Raw genomic sequence first — 22,990 nt, 5'->3', positions numbered from 1 at the left:
AGCCACTGTATGCCCAAAAAAGACCAATACACGTAAAGTTTTGGCATGGCATTTTCTGCATGTATGAAATGGTCCTAGTGAAGAAATATATGTTATTAATAATATCGCTAATAGTGCCAGAACCATACGATGCCCTCACTAACAGTCAGGTTAGTATGGCAGAGCATACCTTCATATAACCCTTCACTTCACTTTCAAGCCACTAATCAAACTCATTGCAGTCAACACAAACCAGGTTTATCTTTGATTCAAACCATATTAAAATGATTTTTTGTCATAGACTTTGATTGGACACAGACATTGACGTCAACTACACAAAAAAATTGCATTTTTCCTTCCCTTTAAAAGTTTATTAGCCTTTTTAATTGACTGTATCTTTACAATGCAAGATTAGATGGTTAGTAGCTTTTTATAATCTGCATTTGTCACTGCTGTCTGCAATCACAACTGAGGCCTGTTGAACAAACCCAGAGCCTCAAAGTAAAGTTTCAGGTTGACAAAATCAAATCGAACCAACCCGGTTTAGATGAGGTTCAGTGACCTCAAGACACTCACTATAAACATCAGAGTTCATGATTAACCCTGAACGCACATGAATTCAACATTTGATACCAACAGCCAGAATGTGAAGCTCAGAGAGAGTTCTCGCATAACATTCTGTGTGATTTACACCTCAACTGAAGATCAAGAGAACATTATGAAAATTTTAACATTTACACAGTAAGAGAAAAAACAGCTGCTACACCAAAGTTTAAAAAACCAACCTGGCGCCTTGAGACTGAAAACTTAAAAGTTCACAGGGTAGCCACCCAAACAGTCTTCATGAGACAGACCTCTGATCAGTGACCTGCCAGTTGAGAAGCTTCATCATTCTGTTGTTTAACTGCAGAGACCTTGAATTAACACAACTTTCAAATTCAGAAAGTGTCCACTATAAATATACATTTAATCATGTCAGCGGATGCAATGTCAATGCACCATACAGAGACTGTCCTCAATAAAGAGGTGTACACTAACCTTGGGGAGCCATCTTTTGCATTGCATTGTAATTAAATGGAAGTTATTTTACAAGCATGGCTCCCCAGATGCGTAGGATTGTCTTAACGTTCACCTCATGTAAATAATTAAGAACAATTGAAAAAATAAAAGATAAACAAGATATGCAATTGGGTCTCATATGTACATCCAGTATTCGTTTTGGCATTAAGAGTGTTACAGAGATAAAGAATGACAGATTAAAAAAAAAAAACTACCCATACCCCTCCCCTCTGTGTGGTCTAGTGTTAGCGCTTAATGGCCAACAGTGACGAGCGATCATCTGTTTGCGTCTAGTTCAAAGATGTAAACTCGGAGCATGAATACTGGAGTCGCTCAGGCGCTTGGCAAGTGCCGACGCTGGCAGCTCATCAGTCTCTGTTTCCCATGATTCGCTGGTCAGATTGCAAGGAGTTTCTGTTTTGTGGTGTCTGCATCAGCTTTCTGCACTTTGGTGGTGTCTTGTTTCGGCAGACCGTACAGGTAAATGGACACACACACCAACATGCCTCCTGTGATGAAAGTCGTAGCTGCAAAGAGAAAACAGTCAAATGAATATAACATCTCAAACAGACACCAAACTGCATACATATTTTACAATTCCTAATATGTCAGTTTTTTAGACATAATTTTGACACAAATGTCCTTTGTATTTTGTCTATTTCATCATGTCATATGAACACTAGTTGTTGATAATGTGCAAAATGAGCCTGATTTTCCAGACCAGTAGGACTATTGCACTATTATTACATGTTCAGTCTTCTTGGAGTAACCTGGGCTTAAAGCCACAGTAACATTTACGTTTGCACGGCAACATTCCGCAGGTGAAAGAGACATGGGCGAACATTGAGCGTGTGTGAAAGCAGAAACAAACTAATAGCCAAGCAGCCTCTTTTTTTTTTTTTTATGTACCTCATACTCTGGTTAAGTGAAGTTAAAAAGAAACTCACTACTAAAATGATTTCCTGGTCCATTGTGAATATTCAGTGTAAATGTACAAAGCACCACCCACACAGTGATCAGTCAAGTCAAGCAATTGCTGAACAAGACGAATTTGCCTGCTTAAGTTCACCTAACTTATATTTCACGCGAAATCCCTGAGGGGAAATTAATCACCACCGGAAGTCCATCATGTCAAATTTACGATCGCATGGATTCCCATTAAAATGACCGTATTTCGCTCGCTTGAATTTTGCCCTGTAATTTCCGTCACAGGTAATTATGACTTGATCCAGAGCACAATAATTAGATAATAATCTTTTGCAAATATTGAACCAGCAACCTTCTGGTTACCACATCTGAGTTTTAAACACTACACCACCAACATCCCAGGTAATCACTTCACAACTATGGAAGCATGGATCCAATACCTAGATTGGTCTCGGCTTCGATACGGACGTTTTTAGATGGATCTGGTATCAGTCCGACGAGCCAGATCCAAATCAGATGCTGTGGTATGAATGGTATGTGGTAAGAAGTCATGATTGTTACTGCCAAGCTCCAAAAAAAAGACATTTAAGAATTTTAAAAGCACCATTAAAGTACTCCATATGACTCATTTTATTCAAAGTCTCTAGTTTTGTTTGTTTAATGTATACAGTATCCATGTGCACTTCATTGTGTCACACACTCAATGGACCCACAGGACATCTTTATTTCGAGCCAAAAATGGGACATTCCGACTAATACGGGACAGTTGTCAACCCTAAAAGAAACTTCTGGAGTTTTAGGCCAAAAACCATGGGTTTTAAAGTTAAGAAATTACAAATGAAAAATATGACTCTTGTGTAATAAAACTCTAGTATTTAGTAATAAGACTAATATTATTTAAGTTGACTGAGTTGGATGCGTGAACTATCACAACTGAAGTCCAGATACAATGTGGGAAGAAATGTGCAAAGAGAACTGGCTTCTTTTTCTCTCAAGGTTTTCACTGGAATTACTGTTAATTATACTGGCGCATTATACAATAGACTAATTCAAGTTTTCTTAATAGGCTACACATGTTTCCACAGTTTCCCCCAAGCCATCAGACTCCTCAATACTCAGAGACTGGTTTGACACACACGTGTCCTGAGTTGCACTTTAATTACTGTCACTTTATAACTGTCTGCTACCTCAATAACTGCTATGTGCATAGAACATTATCTCATAGTATGTGTTGCGGCAAACCGCCCGTCACCCCGCATTCCCTCATTAGTACCAGGTGAAGCCAATCCGCAATAAGTTGCGCGTACCCAGACCGGATAAGGCAACGCACCGTTGCTATTGTTTGTGTGTACTGGAAGCTGACGCTATGGTAGACAGCAGCGCTGGCTCGAGTATTAGAGCTTGATGTCTGTTTTGAACACTGTGCGGGATCGTGTACTCGCCAAAGAACTCTGAAGTGACAGCCGGTAAGCTTGAAGCTCTGCTGGTTGAAAAACACTGAACTTTGAAATGCTTGCTAATTACTGTTATCAGCGTGTGAATATAGCGTTCAATGAAGCTTTGTTAATCGCGTCATTGTTCTTAAGTAGCATATTTTTAATATATGGTGTTTATTGGTGTAGTGTGTTAAAATATGCCTATTCGTGTATATTTAAATTAATCTACTTAGTGTCTGGTTTGATTTGGTAACTGTGTTTGAAATATTTAACAGCTGTCCAAATCATATGGAATACTGCTTAAACCCATTTGATAAATAGAAATATTAACTCAAGTGATTTGACTATGTAATTTCATATAGTTTGTTTAGTTATTAAAATGGCAATTAATTTATAAATATGGTTAAAAGCATAGGTTAATTCATGGCCTTTGTGGTTAAAGTCCAGTCAATTTAAATCATGCAAATGTGTAAAAGCTATTAATGCATTTATTTTGTACCTTATAATGTAGGATAAATTACGGATGTAATTTATTGTTATTGAGCTTTATAATACTTACCATCTTTAATTTAATGTGTAATATTTACCAACCTTTGTGCAATATATTTAGGTTTGGTGGAATGTTCATGTTTTAAATGGTTTGTTAACTTAAGGTACTGATGTATTTGTAGTGCTGCTAAAGATGTTAAACCTGCTAACTTATGCACTTTATTGGGTTTCCTTGTGATTAACACTATGTATGATTATGTTTTTGAAGGTTTTTTACCTACATGAATTCTATAATAAATGGATGGAAGTAATTCACAAGGCCTAATCATTGAGTGGAATCCAGTTTAGTAACTTCAAATAGTGAGAACCTATCTCCTTCAAGCGTGGGGAAATGCACAGTCAAAGAAAATGCTGACAGTAAAAAACCGCCTGCAGGATTGGAGGACCTTGAAACTCACCTGGAGGCCTGGAAGAAGAAAGGTAAACTGCCGTAGCGTCATCCCAAAGTGTGCAAATTATTCCGTTGTTCCAACCAGAGGATATGGCAGAGACAAAGTCATTGGAGCAGCTTAAAGCTGAAAGAACCAGCGCAAAAAGACTCTTTTCTCGGCTCGTCAATTCCGTTTCTAGGACCCATATGGACATGTGTGAGGAAGAGCTAAGAGAAAGCTTCAAAAATCTTTCATTACAAGCCATGAAAGTCATGGAAGCAAATGAGGATGTGGAGGCTGCTTTGATCGCAGAGGTTGAGGCTGAGATGGATGCAGAGGACGTGCCAGCATTAAGGTTGCAACAAAAGGCTGACCTAGAGAAGACGGCAAGAGAATGTGACCAGAGATTGAAGGAGAGTAAAGATCTAATTTTGAAGACTCTCTGGGCTAGTTTTGGGGACCCCCAAATGTCCCTGGCTTTTCAAGTGGCAGAGGCGGAGTGTGACCGGGTCTTTTCTGCTCAACCTTGTGCGAATCTGGAAGCATATGACTTCATGCTGAGCCACCTGGGAGGTTTGGTTAAAGCTGCAAGAGAAGCGCATGTCCAGTGGAATCGTTGGGCACCTTCAGTTGAGCAAAAAGACTTTAAAAACCGTCTGAGGGAGCTTGAGGTTTGTCTCCCAAAGCTGGTTTCCAGAAAGGCTGAATTTATTCAGGCAAAAATCGAGCAGGTTTCTGAGAGAGCTGTTACAGCCCATAGTTTTCCAAGGCCAGCCATCAAGTTGAAGCCTACTTCCCTTCCCAAGTTTGTTGGAAGTAAACGTGAATTTCATCGCTGGAGGAAGGAGTGGGAAGCTCTTCAGAAGCAAGGCGAACCAACCGGATCAAAAGAGGTGAAGAAATTTCAGCTGCTGGACAGTCTCGATGATAAAGTGGCCAGAGAGTTTCGACTTACAGCCTATAATACAGCAGAAGAAATATTCCGTGTCCTGGAGAATCGCTTTGGGAATAGAGCTGCTATTGCCTTGGAAATTGTGGAGGAGTTGCAAGCAATGCCGCCAGTAAGAGGTCACCAAGCCAGGAAAATAGTGGAGCTGATTCAAATGATTGAGAAAGCCCTGTACGACCTAGGTGAGCTTGGAGACACCGGCGCCATGAAGAATCCCTTGGTGACAAAATCCATTGAGAGCAAACTCCCGGAGTCACTGAAGAAGGAATGGCTGGTTTATATTACTGATGAGAAAAATGCTGTTGTACCACAAACTCGATTCGACAAGCTCCTCGAATTTCTTAAAGGCCAGGAGGCAATATATGAGCAGCTGGAGCAGTTAAGAGAAGATGAGCCCAGTAGGAAGGAGAGTAGGTCTGAGCCAAGGCATGCCAGAACAAGAGCCACCAAATTGAGCAGTGACCCAGCAGGTTGTATTGTCTGTGGAGACGGCAAACACAGGAAGAAGCTGTACTTCTGCAAGAAATTTAGGACCCTGAAATCTTCAGAGAGAGAGAATGTGGTGAGGAGGCTCGGAGCATGCAAGAGATGTCTGGAAATCCATGATGGAGGCTCCTACTGCAAAACCACTTACTTGTGCAGAAATGTGGAATGCAAAGACAAACAAACCCCAGAGCACCATTATTACCTGTGTCCATATGCTGAAACTAGAAGTACACCCCAGAGAAGAACAAAACCTGGTTCGGTGGGAGGTGGAAAGTGCACAGAGTCTCAGGAGGAGTTCCTCTCCAAGTTGTTACCTGAGTTGGCTCAGCAGTGTCGAGATGCATTCTGCAATTCAGCAGCCAGGACCTTCAACTCCGGGGCAAGTGAGCAGGGGCTACTAGCAGAAAGTGGTTTGCAAGAATTTCCAGTTATCATGATGCTACAACAGGTAACGGCCAATGCTGGACAAAAAGTTGGAGCCTTGATTGACCTGGCCTCAGATACAAACTATATAACTCATAAAGCTGCAAATGAATTAAACCTTCGAAGCGAAGACGTCACTCTGGTGGTCCATGGAGTCGGCGGGATGAAGGTATCAGTTGAAACCAAGCGGTACCTGCTGAAGATCAGAGTTAGCACCTCCCGAGGCACTCTTAAGTCACACCAGTTAGTGTGTTATGGACTCGACAGTATTGCAGAGATCCATTGGCATGTGACAGCCAAGAAGCTGCAAAGAATATTCCCTGACGTTCCACTGCATGAGCTGGTAAGACCCAAAGAAATCCAACTCCTGATAAGCCATAAGGAAGGACAGCTGGTGCCCCAGAAGATTTGTGCAGTTGGAGACCTTGTCCTCTGGGAGGGCCCACTGGGGAAAACTATTGGAGGTAGTCACCCTGACCTTTTTGAAGAGCTTGCTGTAACTGCACATATGTCAAAAACTCATTTTGCACGCTCAATGAGGACTGCAGCAGTTAAGTACGAAGAATTCACCTGTAAGAGTCCAGCTTCTCATCAGTCTCCCGTGTATCCTGCCGCTCAATCTAGCACTGCAGCCCTCAAGCGAGACTTCCTGGAATGGTGGAAGTGGGACAGCATTGGAGCAGCTTGTGAGCCCAAGTGTGGTGGTTGCCGCTGCGGTAATTGCCAACCAGGGGGCAAGGAAATGACTCTCGCTGAAGAAAGAGAGGCAGAAATTGTGAAAAATGGCTTAACATATGTGAATGGAGATGAACATTGTGAGGAACCACACTGGCATGCTAAATATCCATGGAAAGAGGATCCAGTTTCCCTGCCAAACAACAGAAGGGCTGTTGAAGCAACATTCCTCAGGACAGAAAAACAGCTGGCAAAGGAACCTGGATGGAAAGTGGCCTACGCAGCGCAAGTGCATGACATGGTCCATCGCAAAGCTGCAGTAAAGTTGTCAAATGAGGTGATTAAGAGCTGGACCGGACCAGTGTGGTACATCAGTCACCTAATTGCTCCAAATCCTCACTCGGTCACAACCCCAGTGAGGCTCGTCTGGAACAGCAGCCAAAAGTTTAGAGGCTTGAGCTTGAATGACCTGCTGTTCAAAGGTCCCGACGTGCTAAACCCCATTCGTGCTGTCCTGTTGAGGTTCCGAGCTGGAGTTTTCGCTGCCTTGGGCGACATACGGAAAATGTATAACTCTGTCTGGCTGGAAGACCAAGAAGTCCATCTGCACAGATTCCTCTGGCGTGATTCTGGAGGAGATGAAATGGAAGAATATGCCATAACAAGAGTAAACATTGGAGACAAACCAGCAGGATGCATTGCTCAACTGGCCATGCGAGAGACTGCAAACCTACCCATATTCAGTCACCTCAAGGAAGAGCAACGTGTGTTGCAAGAAGATGCTTATGTCGATGACATCCTAACTTCCCACAACAGCATGGGTCAACTGAAAGTCATCACGTCAAATGTTGAGCAGATCCTAAAAGTTGGCGGATTCCACATGAAGCCCTGGGTATACTCCGATCAAAGTGGGAGGAAAGAGTCCAGAGATAAGGAGAGCGAGCTACAGACCATGATCTTACCAAATCAGCTGGCAGAAGATGACAATAAAGCCCTTGGCCTTGGATACACGGTACAAGATGACAAGCTCCATGTCATGATTGCTGTAAACTTCTCAAAAAAGAAGAGGAAAATGAGACTTGGCCAAGATTTGTCAAAGGAGCAGGTGAGATCTCAAGCTCCAAATCCACTCACCAGAAGAGAACTTCTGAGTCAAGTCTCAGGGCTGTATGATCCACTAGGTTTGGTGGCACCTGCAAAGCAAAAAGGTGCAATTCTGGTGCGAAGAGCCTTTCAAGAGGCAAAAGTTAACTATGGCCTAACCGAGAATACCTGGGATGCAGCTTTATCGGAAGGGCTCCGGGAGGATGCAATCAAGCTTCTGGAAGAGTATGCTGAGCTGGGACAAGTAAAATTTGTCAGACCCCTGATGCCCCCAGATGCTACTGCTGAACCCTTTGGCGTCACCTTCTCTGATGGCAGTGAACATGCATATGGAGCAGTGTTGTATCTGTGTTGGAGCTGCAGTCAAGGCATTAACGTGAGGCTCGTCGAATCCAAGGCCAAACTGACGCCCCTCGACCACAAGGGCGATGCCGTAAAAGCGGAGGTGTGTGGAGCTGTCTTTGCTGCCCGATTAAAGAAATACTTCCAAAGGCATTGCAGGATCCAAATTGGAAAATGGTACCATCTTGTTGACAGCCAGACCATCTTAGGAGCAATACAGCGTGAAAGCTATGGTTACCAAACCTTCTTTGCAAATCGAATTGGAGAAATTCAAAGCAGCACTAACGTCCAGGATTGGTGGTGGGTTCCAGGGCCAATGAATATTGCAGACATCATCACGAGAGGGGCTGGCCCTAAAGATTTGGATGAAGACTCTGAGTGGCAGTCAGGTCCAAAGTTCCTCAGTCTACCAGTAAATGAGTGGCCAATTAAATCTGCTAAAGATATTGCTGTTGCAGCCAGAGAAAACATCACCAAGATCCAAAAGAAAGTGTTTGTCGCTGCACTTACCAGAGCTCAGCTAAAGAAACAAGAGCCGGAAGAAAACCAGAGTTCAACCCGGATGGAGGCAAGTAGACCACCTAGTGGAAGAACGGTTCAAAAGTTAATTGATGTGAAGAGATTCGGTAACCTAACACGGCTGATCAAGACTGTGGCATTGGTTTGGAGAGCTGCAAAGAAGTTCCTTCAAGTCAAAACAATGGACAAACTAAAGTGGGAGGCGGTATCATCAGCTGGTATTATCACTCTCCAAGAAAGAGTAGATGCATTCAGGGACCTCTGCCTAGCAGTTCAAGAAGGTGTGATCTTCTCAAACACCACAATAGATTGACTGGTTGTCTACAGAGACAGGGCAACTGGACTTTTGGTGTGTGGTGGCAGAGTTCAAGGCTTTCATGAGGCCTTCAAAGCTGTTCCCCTCTTGCCTTTTGATGCCTGGATTGCAACCTTGTTGGCTCGTGAAGCTCATGATGAGGGACATGATGGAGTGGCGGGCACCGTGCTGAGGATGAGAATGAAAGCATGGGTTTTGAGAGGAAGAAGAGTTGCTCAAAGAGTCGTTGACCGATGCGTCTCCTGCAAAAAAGCAAAAGCTAGAGCATGTCAACAAGTAATGGGGAAACTACCTGAAGAGAGAACGAGACCTGCCGCACCATTTGAGTTCACCGCCATTGATCTGTTCGGACCTTACCAAGTAAAGGACGATGTCAAGAGAAGAGCGTCAATGAAAGTTTGGGGAGCTGTCTTCTGCTGTATGGCAAGTAGAGCTATTCATGCAGAGCTGGCTAATACTCTATCTACAGAGAGCTTCCTATTGGCATACCAGAGGTTTACTGCACTCAGAGGTCATCCCCGAAAGGTCTGGTCAGACCCAAGAACCAATTTCATTGGTGCAAAACCTGTACTGAAGGATCTGTATGGTTTCCTGGAAAATCAAGATAAAGCAGCCTTGGAGGAGTATGCAGTTAAGAATGGAACACAGTTTGCCTGGAAAGTGCATCCAGCCGATTCACCACATCGGAATGGAGCTGCGGAAGCTGCAGTACGTATTACAAAGAGAGCTCTCCGGAGTCTTGGAAAAGTGTCAGACCTCACTTTTAGCGAGTTCTTAACAGCACTTCAACTGGCAGCCAATCTTGCAAACGAACGTCCCATTGATGCAAGAGTTCAGTGCCAGGAGGGCTGCATACAATATGTCACGCCAAACACACTACTGCTTGGTCGAGCCACACAGACAGGGGACTACAGGACATTTGACTTTGCTAGCTACCCCTATAAAAGGCTGCGAGAGATACAATCTCAAGTCAATTGCTTTTGGAGATCCTGGAGCCAACTTGCTGGTCCAAATCTGTTTGTGAGGAACAAGTGGCATACAGCAGAGAGGAATGTTGCCGTTGGAGACATCGTCTGGCTATGTGATCAAAATGCACTAAGGGGGCAGTTTAAGCTCGGAAGAGTCATCAGTGTAAACTCTGATCCAAAGGGCATCGTAAGGGACGTAAATGTTAGAGTTTCTCCAAACCATTGTGTCCCTGTCCAGAAGTCAACGGTCAAAGAATCTACATCTTGTGATAGGAAGAGGGTCTGTCAAGGTACTGTGCTGCACAGGGACGTTAGACGCCTTGTTGTTCTTCTCCCAGTTGAAGAGCAGATGGAGAAAGCGTAAAGGCTGCAGATGGCACGGTTGCCAAGCTGTGCGATCTTCAGAAAGGACTATGAAAGATCGAGTGGGAGGTGTTGCGGCAAACCGCCCGTCACCCCGCATTCCCTCATTAGTACCAGGTGAAGCCAATCCGCAATAAGTTGCGCGTACCCAGACCGGATAAGGCAACGCACCGTTGCTATTGTTTGTGTGTACTGGAAGCTGACGCTATGGTAGACAGCAGCGCTGGCTCGAGTATTAGAGCTTGATGTCTGTTTTGAACACTGTGCGGGATCGTGTACTCGCCAAAGAACTCTGAAGTGACAGCCGGTAAGCTTGAAGCTCTGCTGGTTGAAAAACACTGAACTTTGAAATGCTTGCTAATTACTGTTATCAGCGTGTGAATATAGCGTTCAATGAAGCTTTGTTAATCGCGTCATTGTTCTTAAGTAGCATATTTTTAATATATGGTGTTTATTGGTGTAGTGTGTTAAAATATGCCTATTCGTGTATATTTAAATTAATCTACTTAGTGTCTGGTTTGATTTGGTAACTGTGTTTGAAATATTTAACAGCTGTCCAAATCATATGGAATACTGCTTAAACCCATTTGATAAATAGAAATATTAACTCAAGTGATTTGACTATGTAATTTCATATAGTTTGTTTAGTTATTAAAATGGCAATTAATTTATAAATATGGTTAAAAGCATAGGTTAATTCATGGCCTTTGTGGTTAAAGTCCAGTCAATTTAAATCATGCAAATGTGTAAAAGCTATTAATGCATTTATTTTGTACCTTATAATGTAGGATAAATTACGGATGTAATTTATTGTTATTGAGCTTTATAATACTTACCATCTTTAATTTAATGTGTAATATTTACCAACCTTTGTGCAATATATTTAGGTTTGGTGGAATGTTCATGTTTTAAATGGTTTGTTAACTTAAGGTACTGATGTATTTGTAGTGCTGCGCAAAGATGTTAAACCTGCTAACTTATGCACTTTATTGGGTTTCCTTGTGATTAACACTATGTATGATTATGTTTTTGAAGGTTTTTTACCTACATGAATTCTATAATAAATGGATGGAAGTAATTCACAAGGCCTAATCATTGAGTGGAATCCAGTTTAGTAACTTCAAATAGTGAGAACCTATCTCCTTCAAGCGTGGGGAAACGCACAGTCAAAGAAAACGCTTGACAGTATGTTATGTTTACATTTTTAGAAACTGTCATCTTTTTGCACTACTGAGTACTGGTCGGCGCTGCACTGTCTATTGTCCTGTTCATTGTCAGAAATTTGTTGTACTGTCCTGTACTTTTTGCACATGTTTGCACGTGCACTTTATATAGGTATATATAGGTATTTTATATAGGTATTTTATTTCGTTGTGTTGTCTCATGTGGTCCTGTGTTGGTCCTTTGTTGTTTTTATGTAGCACCATGGTCCTGGAGGAACGTTGTCTCGTTTTGCTGTGTACTGTACTAACTGTATATGGTTGAAATGACAATAAAAACCACTTGACTTGACTGGCAACCAAGAATAAACAGCATTACTTGTTGGTAAGATTGTAAGAACTTTTTGTGGTTCAGGGGTCACTCCTGTTTAGGATGATGGCTTAAACCATTATGTTAGCAGTGGAGATCCCTAAATCCACGAGCGAGGCGACTGTAACCCAATTAGAAATGGACTCACTGATCTGCAGGCCGAAGAGAATGACAGAGGCCACGGTGGACAGCACGATAGCAGCGGCTGCAGAGAAGCCCTTCATGATGTTATCAGTGTATTTCACCACCACTGACGTGTACAATCCTCCCACACTCGCCAAAACTACAACCAGAAAACAAATAAACCTGTTAGACAAGTTAACAAAATCAAAGTCATTTCAGAGGTTTCCCTTGTAATGATAAAGAATAAATAGTTTTCAGTAGCATGTCAACAGGTGTGGCCCATTTGACTGCATTCACCCTCAGGGAGCAGAAACTTCTACATTTACATCACGACAGTGACAGTGTTTGAAATAAACGTCACTTCAGAAGACACAAAGGTAACTCACAGATTACAAAGCAGACCCAAGATGTGTATCCGTAGAAGAAGCCTTTCTCCAACACTTTGGTCCCGTCTGTCATGTAAACACCTATGAGGGTCACCAGTATACCTGACAGGTACATCTGAATGTTTCTGACCCACAGAGATGTGTCCGAACTCTTCAGAACCTTCTCAAAATACACACCTATTCCAAAGAAAAAGGGTCTTTCATGTGACTTATCAGTAATACAAATACTGAATATCGAATCAGCTCACGGATAATATCATACCTGCAAACCCAGAGCAAAGAACCGCGATGGCAATCGCCACAAAGCCCAGGAACGGGTTCTGCTCCACCTAAATCACAATAAGAGTGCTTTTATTCAGCCACAGGTAAAACAATAACAGAAGTGACACACAGATATGGACACTGTTGTTATTTTTGTGTTGTGTCCGATAACCGATATTATGGCCGACATTATCCATTTATATTGTTGTGTCTGTTGTTTTAAAACCAAGTAGTTCACACTGTAGCTCCAATATATAATCAAACACACTTTAAGTGAAATAAGACACATCAAAACATTATAATGTACAGCTGTTACAGATCGATATATTGGTCAGGTTAAAGAAATATTTGGAGATTATTGGCACTGGTTAACAGAAGGGTTAGTTCTCCATTGTGTCAGTTCTGTAGCGAATCAGCTCTATATTCTTCCACCATTAGGTAGCGAATCAGCTCTATGAAATATTAATAATCAATCATAACTTGTTATAATCAATTATGAATATTTCATAGAGCTGATTCGCTACCTAATGGTGGAAGAATATAGAGCTGATTCGCTACATAATGGTGGAGAATGCGGGCATGATTAAACAAAGGTTATGAGCTTGAACCACTGTCAACCTAAAAGTGTGCATTGAATAATTCCGGTCAGAATAGGACACGACATGCGAAACGGCATTTGCTTCACTAGTTCCTGGCTTGTTTGGATGCGGATAAAGTGATGGCTTGAATTGACATCTCTACTGTAATTGAAAGAGTCTTAACACATTTAAGCATATTTTCAAAAGGTATCAGTGTACGAGTAATATGATTTTAGCGAAGAAACCCTAATTTCAGTATTAAAGTGTAAGTCTGTTTTGATGAAGGAATCTCAGCTCAGCGGCATGTAAACTGTACCAGAATTGATTGCTTAACCTGTTTCTGATGAAGAAATCTCAGTACAGTGTTATATAAATGTAGATTTGGGCGATGCTCCCCTTTTCACAGTATAAAGGCCTTACAAATTATAGTTAGATTGATGTCCTTCATCTAAACTTTATCTGTGCATCTAAAAGGCTTAGCTTCCTGGTGATCAAAACTGTGTTTCACTCACTGAAACTCTGAAGTGCATTGGTTCCCACGACAACGACTTGTCACAGGAAGTGCTCACTCCAGATAGCACATGTGTTTCCTTCCGACGCCATTTTGTAAACAAACCAGCCTAGGTGGCTAAGCTAACCCAACTTAGCAGCCCCTTAGCTTAGGCTAAGCTAACTAATAGCTTCAACAGTTAGCTGCTAGCATAATTTACATGAAGCCTTTATCTACAGCTTGTGTGCATGCAGAGTGAAGTGATCTAAACCATTTTCCTTTAACCCCATTTCTGGTTTCTGAATTTTCACTTTCTCTTTCCTTAACTTGAATTCTTCTCATCTAACTTCACCTGCACCTTTCAGGTGCATCCCTTACTGAACGCTGTTCAGCTAAATTTGCAGTTACTTTGTTAATTAAATCTAAAAACTTAATTACATGTAAACTGTTTAGATAGAGAATAATTTTTATAGTTATTGGGAACTTTCAATGGCACGTTGACTAAACTTTATAGAGGGACAAACACATTGTGTGGTCTTGAACACGTAACAGCTGTGACCAACTATAGAATGATGTCCAAAGCAAATCTAATTGTTGATCATAAGTGCTATTGATTATTCCCAATACAAGGTTATTCTGCTATTTTAATCACTTCTTCAAGTCTTTTTATTATTTTTACTAATAATAGAAGTCAGCTATTCATTTTCCCATTTAACCCTCTTGGTCTAGTGTGGTTTTATTTCCCCATAAAACTGCAAAAGTAACTAGACATACTTTTCTTCTCGATTTTGTGTTTATTTGCAACAAGTTGCTTAAATTTTATGAGCCAGCTACACTAGTAATCTAGACGATTTCTATGGCATAATTTTGAGCACCACTAATAGACACAATCTAATAGGAAAGCTCTTTTCTTCCTCTTTCTTTCTCCTCTTCATGTGTTCAAAGATCAAGCCTGTTGTATGCTATCAGTAAGTGCTGATAAATAATTTGACCCAAAGAAACATCTTAAGTCATTTATTAAATCTAGGCTTACGCTCTTTTAGCAAAGCCACTCAGATCCACACAAATCTGAGCACCCTGCTATTTGCAGCTAAGATAGTAATAATCAGGAACACATTTCAATTGTTAACCACACCTAGCAAAACCTAGCTGTACATTATACACCTTGCTGTCTCACTTTGCCTTTAGCTCCAAATTCTGTTTGATCTTGCATTAGTCTCTTGCCCTTACTCTCACCAGAAGTGTGCCAAAATGTTGCAGATGCTCAGCCTAACTGCCCAGATGGCAGGCCAAAAGGACTGGCTAGGTGTTTTGAGGAACACCCTTTTATCCATGGCTGCTGACGACCTTCAGCAACAGAACAAAAAGCAACTGGAAAACGAGGGAAAAGAACTAATGACAGACGACTCAAACCAGAGTTATGAGCACAAATATCTGACTGAGGTTATCGTCCTGGCCCACAACCTCACAGGTTTGAAACAGGAGGTAAACAACCTCAAACGCCAGATCACTGAGTCCCAAACGGAGCTGACACATGCTAAAAGCCGCATAGACCAGCTAGAGATGGGGGCTCAGGACAGACACAAGGACCCTGGCAGAAGGGAGTCACAGGAGGTAATCCACAGACTTCAAACGGCTCTGACAGCTGCTAAACAACAAGAGCAGTTGGAAAAGACAGCCAGAGAGCACCTGGAAAAGGTACTTTTTCACAAAGATTCACTGTTAAAAACAGCAAATTCTGAACTCTTGGACAAAGATGCCAGAATCATGGCCTGTGAAGGTCAACTGAATGTGTCCAGAGCTGAAGTTAAAGTGCTGACTCAGCAGCTGGAAAACACCAAAGATGAACTTGACATGGTCCAACGAGAACTGAGACACTCTTACCTGCTGCAAAAGGAACCACAGCAGGAGAGACATCTCACTCCCCCACTTGCAATCAGCAGAGAAACCTCCCCAGCCAAGCACAGATTTACAAAGGGGGGAGACAAACCCCTCTGCTTAACACGTCATCGGACAGTTTCCTTAAAGCTTCTGCAGCCGCGGAAGGAAAAGGATTGATTAAGACGAATCTTGAAACGACACGTGTAGCGACACTCAAAGACCTCAACCGAATGGCCAGACATATCCCTGCATTTACACCAGAGCTTGCAGGAGACCACGACGTCCACGCTTACCTGCGAGACATTGACTTTCACCTGCAGTCTTTGATGAGTGTGAACCATCAAGATAAGACTCCATCTGATCTGGATCACGTCCAGCCCAGAGTTGCGACGCTTTCTGGCTCGACAGCCAGAAAACATCCAGTCTAACTACCAGCAGCTGAAACAAGCCATCATAAGGGAATTCTCAGAGTCTAACAACGGACTGATCGCTGCCCTAGACACCAAACAGGGTCGGCACGAAACTCCCTATGTTTACTACCACAGACTCAGACGAGCTTACTTCGGAGCTCGCAACAAACCTGGGATGGAGGAGGACACCAGCTTCAAGTGCCTTTTCCTCCGAAACCTCCATCCTATGGTAAGTCACCATTTAGGCATTATGGCCTGCCCCCACACAATGCCTATCCAACAACTGCGTGACCTGACACAGAAGGCCTTTAACAAACACAAGGCCTCACCCAGCAAACACCACAGGACGTCCCACAGCAGTCTACAACAACATCCTCCTGTACACCTTTCAAACAGGTGCCAAACAGAGGCTGCACAAAGACAGCTAGAAACGCCTGTTACTGAGTTACAAGAGCTGCTAGCACTAGCAAAAGAGCTCCTGGAACAGAACTCCCCTGAGGAGTACTGGGAAGAACAAACCTCTGACTCTTGCCCAACACCACTCAGGCAAGCTCAAGTCAGCACTGCTGCCAGAGCAGAGTAACACTGCAGACTTCAGACACCTGGTGACTAGGTGCCGAACCAAGGGCTGAACGGCCACCTGCTGCCCTTTTGCTACCAGTACTAGGTCAGTCTGAAACTCTCTCCACACTACACAATGCCCATAACCACTCCCTGCAGCCACAAACAAGCACCTGCCTCAAACGAACTGACTTCATAATGACAGGTGACACACTGTCAAGGCACCTGCTGCCTCTGCACCTGCTGCAGAGACCTGGATGTGGCTACTGTCTACATCACCCACCGTGGAACAACCACCTGCTACAAAACCCTCATGATTCACCTGCCATCCGCCATTGTGATGATTGTCGTCCGATGATGTCTCCAACAGGGACACCACCTGGCGAAAAAGGGGGACTGTAAGGTATGGCGGAGGATCAGTGGCCTTAACAGATTCACGAACAAACAAGAACTTACTGTTAAAAACTCCCCTAATTACTGAAATAGCGCCAACCAGTCTCCACAAGCACAATAAATGTATTGACAAAGAGACAATGAACTATTGACAGAGAACCGCATGTGACATCCGCATGCTCACCACGTGCTTATCGTGTGGACAGGAAGGGGGAAACTTTGAACGTAAAAATGTGTGTGTGTGTGTTTTTCAGTTAAACACAGAACTGCATATTGCTAATGAAATACGTGTAATCCCTGTATGTTGTGTATTTCTGAGGTATATCAAACTCGTTAGAACTGTTTCGTTGTGTGTTTTAAACTCTGAGGCCTCATATTTAATAGCCTCAGTGTATATTCCCTTTCTAAGTGTACTAAACACATGTTTCTTGGTATCAAATTAAACCTTACAATTTGTCCGAGCTGAATTCGAATATAGGATCTCTGTAGAATGATATTACGCTATGTTTTACTATCTTTTGAGTCATTCAGCCCAAAATCTCTTACTGTCATAAACCCGGTCATAAACATGCAAATTAGCCTTGACAAAGGAATCATTCTCCTGTCCCAATGGAAGGAGAATTTTACGACCTCCAAAGGAATGTGCAGAGATGGCCAACTCTCACTTACTGAGAAAGAGAAATGAACCCTGTTAATCCTATATATATATTCTATATATCCATGTGATAAATATTGACATGTATCTAATGTGCCATCTCACATTTTCCCTTAAATGTGCTTGATCTATGTTTTCTTGCAAACTAATGGGTTAATGTTTCAGACTTTGCATACTATGGTTAACCAAAATCATATGTGTGGCATATTTGGTCTCTATAACTTGGTATTTTGAAGATTGAAATGACTGTGTACATGATATGTCGATAACAACAACATATTAGTATTACAAGTACATTTCCTATTTTCTTTCTTGCACATGCAATGGGCAATTTTACAACAAAGAGCAATAAACCAAATTCCCGCCTAGAACTCAAACCCTTCTTATTGGTCGAGCCAATGAGAGGTGGGACCTGTTTCCTGAGGGTATAAAATTGCTGCGCCCACTTCCTCGCCCCCTCTTTTTCCTCTTAGCTCTCTCTCTCCCTTCTCTTGTCGCTTATCTCTTGCTTTCTGGTTCTCTGAGCCTTGTGCTCTCTCACTCTCTCGCTGAATGATGCCAAACTAGAAGGCCCCAAGGACTCCCAAGCGTGTGCCAGGCTCCGGCCTTGTCTCTGACTCTCACTGGTTCTCTCTCATCAAGACAACATCATCAAAGATCAACTGGAGCCTCAACAAATTGCATCAGGACAGTTTAATTCAAATGGGACATGCAAGTATCAAACTTAGTCTCATTATTTGATACGTTAAGTATCCTTAACCCCTTTCTAAAAAGGGCGTGTCAGAACTAATATGATGGTTTGCTCAGGCTGTTGATCTGCTGAACTTCAAACAATGCTATAACTTCTTGCCTTCCTGTATTCTGCTTCAGCCCTCTTTCCCTTGGTAAACTGTATGAATGTATGTATATGTATGTTAGAGTAGTTTAAATGTTTAGTCTAGTTAATAAAGTCTTGTTCATGTCACATGTAAAGTTGTCTGTGTCTCAAGCTCATATCTAAAGTCACTAATCATAGATTTTGACTACTTGCTCTTAATACTTAGTAAGAAAGACATTTCCCTTGCCCCGGAAATGTACATTTCTATTAATTAATTAATTAATAACCAAAATTGAGTGTTTACGGGATGAACCGAGTATTTGGTTGTAATGTTAATGTAGCTACATCAAGTTAACCCGATTAACTGATCCAAATATTCATAATTGATTATAACAAGTTATGATTGATTATTAATATTTCATAGAGCTGATTCGCTACCTAATGGTGGAAGAATATAGAGCTGATTCACTACAGTTCCAAAATCTATCTAAGTGAAACTTTCATTTATTTCATGGCCCAGTGAGTAGCACTGTCGCCTCACAGCAAGAAGGTCCCTGGTTCGAGTCCTGACTCACCCAGGGCCTTTCTGTGTGGAGTTAAAAATGTCATTTCAGTCACAGAATTCTATTAAACATATCAGAGAATTTGAGATGTGCTGGAAATGACACAAAAACAACATAAATCTCCTGTGATTCATGTACCCGACTTTACTTTCAAGAAGTTCCCAAAATGTAAGAAATACCCAAATGCAAGAGAGCCGTGTCATTTCTGTAGTGGATGGTTAGATAACAGGTGGATGTACCTGAACTTTAGTGGATTCTGGTGGTGTCCACTGCACCAGTGTCACTCCTCCACACAGCATGAAGACTGAGAACCACTGCAGTCTGCTTAGAGAACGGTTCAGCATCAGCACTGTACACAGAGCTGTACAGGGGATCTTTAACTGATACGTCACCTGACAGACAGATAGACAGACATATGACTGCTAGAGCTATACATAGTATTAAACTTTCTCCAGTAAGTTTTCATTTTTAATCTTGTAGTACTTTGTTATAAAGTTTTGTTTATAACAGAGGTCGGCGACTTAGGCTCATCTGCCAGCATTGGCACAAGGAGGGTTAAGCACTGGCACGCAACCATAACGAAAAGAGGAGTAAATATTTTATTCATATGAAGTCTCTCCAAGTAGGTATACCTGCAGACCAACAAATGGGGCAGAGTCTTCAAAAGGGGGAGGGGGAGCGGCAATACTCACTGAGATACCTGTGAGTGCATGCTGTTTATTAAAACTGAAGGAGGACAAAACAAACTCTGAAATTAATTTTCATTGCTCAATTAAACTGTTCACTCCAACTGTTATGTTGATAATATAATTTGTCATTAATTTTCACAAGTGGATTTAGACTTTTGAAACATACATGTAAGCTACATACAGATACATATTACATAAATAACCTTGTGTAACCCTGTTAGCTGTAGATAACGCATCATTTTAATTTAAACCAACTGATCTCAGTTCAGCAGACTCTTTGCTGTCTGTAAAGGGTTAAACTTTCGACGCAGTCATGTGATAAACAACATGACATTGATCGCAGCTGAGTTTGTCTTTGAGAGAAACACCAACAAATCTACATCTGGTAAGAAACCAAATTCAGTTTTACATTGAAACCAGTTTGATTCAAAAGATTAGAGTCTCTAGTTTCATCCGATATGCCATTTATTTAATTTGAGTGATTTATCACAAAACGGCACGCTGTTAAACAATGAACACGTATGTGGACTGTATGTTCAGCTTCAGTTCAAATATCCAACATTCACAGAACATTATCATAATGAGAATCAATGAGAATCAATGGATGCATCAAAAACTGATAAATGTGTCTTTCAGAGACTTTATATGGAGTTATGATGAAAATAAGATGCATTTCTAACTGTTCTGAGACCAGTGCAGACAGACCGCACACTGGAGGTCAAGTCATTCACTAAATAGGGAGCAAGGGAGCATCCTATAGCTCTCTATAACTGTTCTGAGACCAGTGCAGACAGACAGCACACTGGAGGTTAAGTCATGCACTAAATAGGGTGCAAGGGAGCATCCTATATCTCTCTATGCAGTTAAGTGCGTTCACTCCCAAAATCTGATCAAAAGTTCAGTTTCAGCTGCAGATGATGTTTGGATCACTCAACATGTTTGACACACATGGGACAATGATCATCAGTACATACATTCACCATTTATAATGGATCACTTTATTTGAACATGGTTGACAGTGATTGAATGATGCTGGTCATTACTTTCAATAATTAATAATGATAATACTGTAATGTCTGTAACATCTCAAAAACATGAATAATCAACACTCCTGGACACATAATAAACTATTTGATTAAAGAAAAAAGACTTTCTATAATTTAATATTATTAAAAATTTCATAACTTAGTCCCGCTGTCCACATATGAGGACATACATTTATAGGAAAACTATTTGCTCTAGATTTAGTTTTATTTAAGTGCTACTAGTTACAAATCAAAAAGGGGAATCGGGAGTCTCAGGAGGTTAACAGTCCGAGACCCAGCATAGCACAAATGCAAAGTTTGCTTAAAGCAATAAATAATACATAATATTCATGAATTGTGGGTAAAAACTACATATAACAAGTGACAAGTTTTGCAGAAAAAAAGGCTTATTAACTATCAGAGTATACACAAAAAAGATAGATTACATTTTTCAAGAATTTGACATTTTTTTCTTAATTCCCAACATTTTCACTGATTTAATGATGTTTACATTTCCCAAAAATATAAACTTTTATAAATGTGAGACTATTTGTGGAAGCGTAGCAGAAATAAGCATTGTGCATTAGTGCTCAAAGGTTTTCTATATTCACACAATGGAGACATTTGTGTTTTCTGTGCAGTTCTGTCATTAACATATAGTAATGGTACATATTAAATACACTACATCGCATAGAGATGAGTGTTTGTTGTTATTTTGATTATACCAGCAAATATATCATCAATATCAATAGTCCAATAGTAGATGAAACTCTGCCACCCTAAATGCCCAGTGTTGCAATTGTGCAATGTTTTTTTTTCTTCTCCAAATTACAACCCAAAACAAAATATGCATAAACAGTGGCTTCATAAACAACTTTCAAGCATTATCCTCTCCCCAATAACCCAATAACTCTGGGTCTTTGAGTGTTAAGCATCGTTCAGTGGTTTAATACCTGATAGACAGCAGCGTCCAGGTTGCTCAAGGCTATGAAGGCCATGTTGTTCTGGATGGCATATACCACAGATGGTACACTCAGCTTGAGCAGTTCCTTTGGACTTCTGAAAATGTGGTTGACCAGCACTGTTTTACACCTGCCCAGGTCACCTGCTTCCCTGCATCACCATGACGACAACAACACTCATGACAATCACACAACACTGGTGTCTTTCCCTGACCAGACTGTTGATGTGGGCTCACCTGAGCAGCATCACCAGACTGAGCAGCAGTTTGATGACCTCAGTGATGCACACTGCAGTGGTGGAGAAGTAGAGGTCAGAGGTCACGGTCCTGGTGTACCTCAGAGCCACGGTGTATGTGGCAGCAATCAGAGTCATCACAGTCAAGCAGTACAGCTTGAATAGCACACCAACTGACTCTAAGACAAGACCAACAACAGCACATATTCATTCATTTACATGTCTTTTAATATACTACCTTTCCAACTATTATATTAAATATAAGCAATATTCATTATTCATATTTTGTAGCTTTGTATTGTCTTTTTGGTCCAAAACAAATCACAGTTCGTTATTGTAAGCCCCAGTAAATCTCACTTACCGTTCGCCATGATTGCGTTTGTGTGGGTTCAATAATACAAATACTAATCGATGATCAATCTTCTGCTCGTGACGACTGTCCGCATATCTGTTTCTCAGAGGAACGAACCTTCCGAGAGACACACGGACACTCCCGGGAGAACGTTTCAAAATAAAAGTCTGTACATGCCGCAGTCTTCAAACCCGGAACATGATGAACACTTTCGAGCTATGGGTCATTCAGGATTTCCTATGTGGTTTATATAATGCAGTTTGAATCTATGAGTAAAATAAAGTCTGTGGTCAAATACAAGACGATACTTTGACGTTTTTTCTGTATTACCCCAAAACTGTTGCATCCAAGTGGCTACATAAGGACTACAACTGTTTTCCGTTTCATCAGGCACATACACTCACAGGCTTGTGGTAGTTGTAGTCCTTATTTAGCAACTCAACAGCAACCATGTTTTTAAATGGCAGCTTCAAATTAACATTTGGGGCAATATTGTGTGTAATTTATATTCAAAACGTCTAAGTATATTAGAGTACTTTAACGCAGACCTTATTTTTCTCATAAATTGAAACCCCCTTTATAAAAAACCCATTGAAAATTCCAGAGAGAACAC

The 22,990-nt window shown here is 41.4% G+C and overlaps 1 protein-coding gene across 1 annotated transcript; it reads right to left on the bottom strand.

Moving 5' to 3' along the window:
* Positions 1 to 130: 130 nt before the first annotated feature.
* On the bottom strand, positions 131 to 22,542 carry slc35a1 (solute carrier family 35 member A1). Its single transcript, XM_052095930.1, has 8 exons — positions 22,387 to 22,542; positions 22,027 to 22,204; positions 21,782 to 21,941; positions 19,354 to 19,506; positions 12,768 to 12,834; positions 12,506 to 12,682; positions 12,145 to 12,279; positions 131 to 1,565 (listed from the first exon to the last, which is right to left on the bottom strand). The coding sequence occupies exons 1-8, from the start codon at positions 22,394 to 22,396 to the stop codon at positions 1,435 to 1,437; spliced, it is 1,011 nt and encodes a 336-aa protein (XP_051951890.1). The 5' UTR covers positions 22,397 to 22,542; the 3' UTR covers positions 131 to 1,434.
* Between the last annotated feature and the right edge of the window lie 448 nt (positions 22,543 to 22,990).

This window comes from Xyrauchen texanus, chromosome 28 (genome assembly GCF_025860055.1).
Source record: "Xyrauchen texanus isolate HMW12.3.18 chromosome 28, RBS_HiC_50CHRs, whole genome shotgun sequence".
NCBI lineage: Eukaryota > Metazoa > Chordata > Actinopteri > Cypriniformes > Catostomidae > Xyrauchen > Xyrauchen texanus.
Note: the sequence above shows the minus strand (reverse complement) of the source record. Positions and strands in the feature narration are given on the sequence as shown.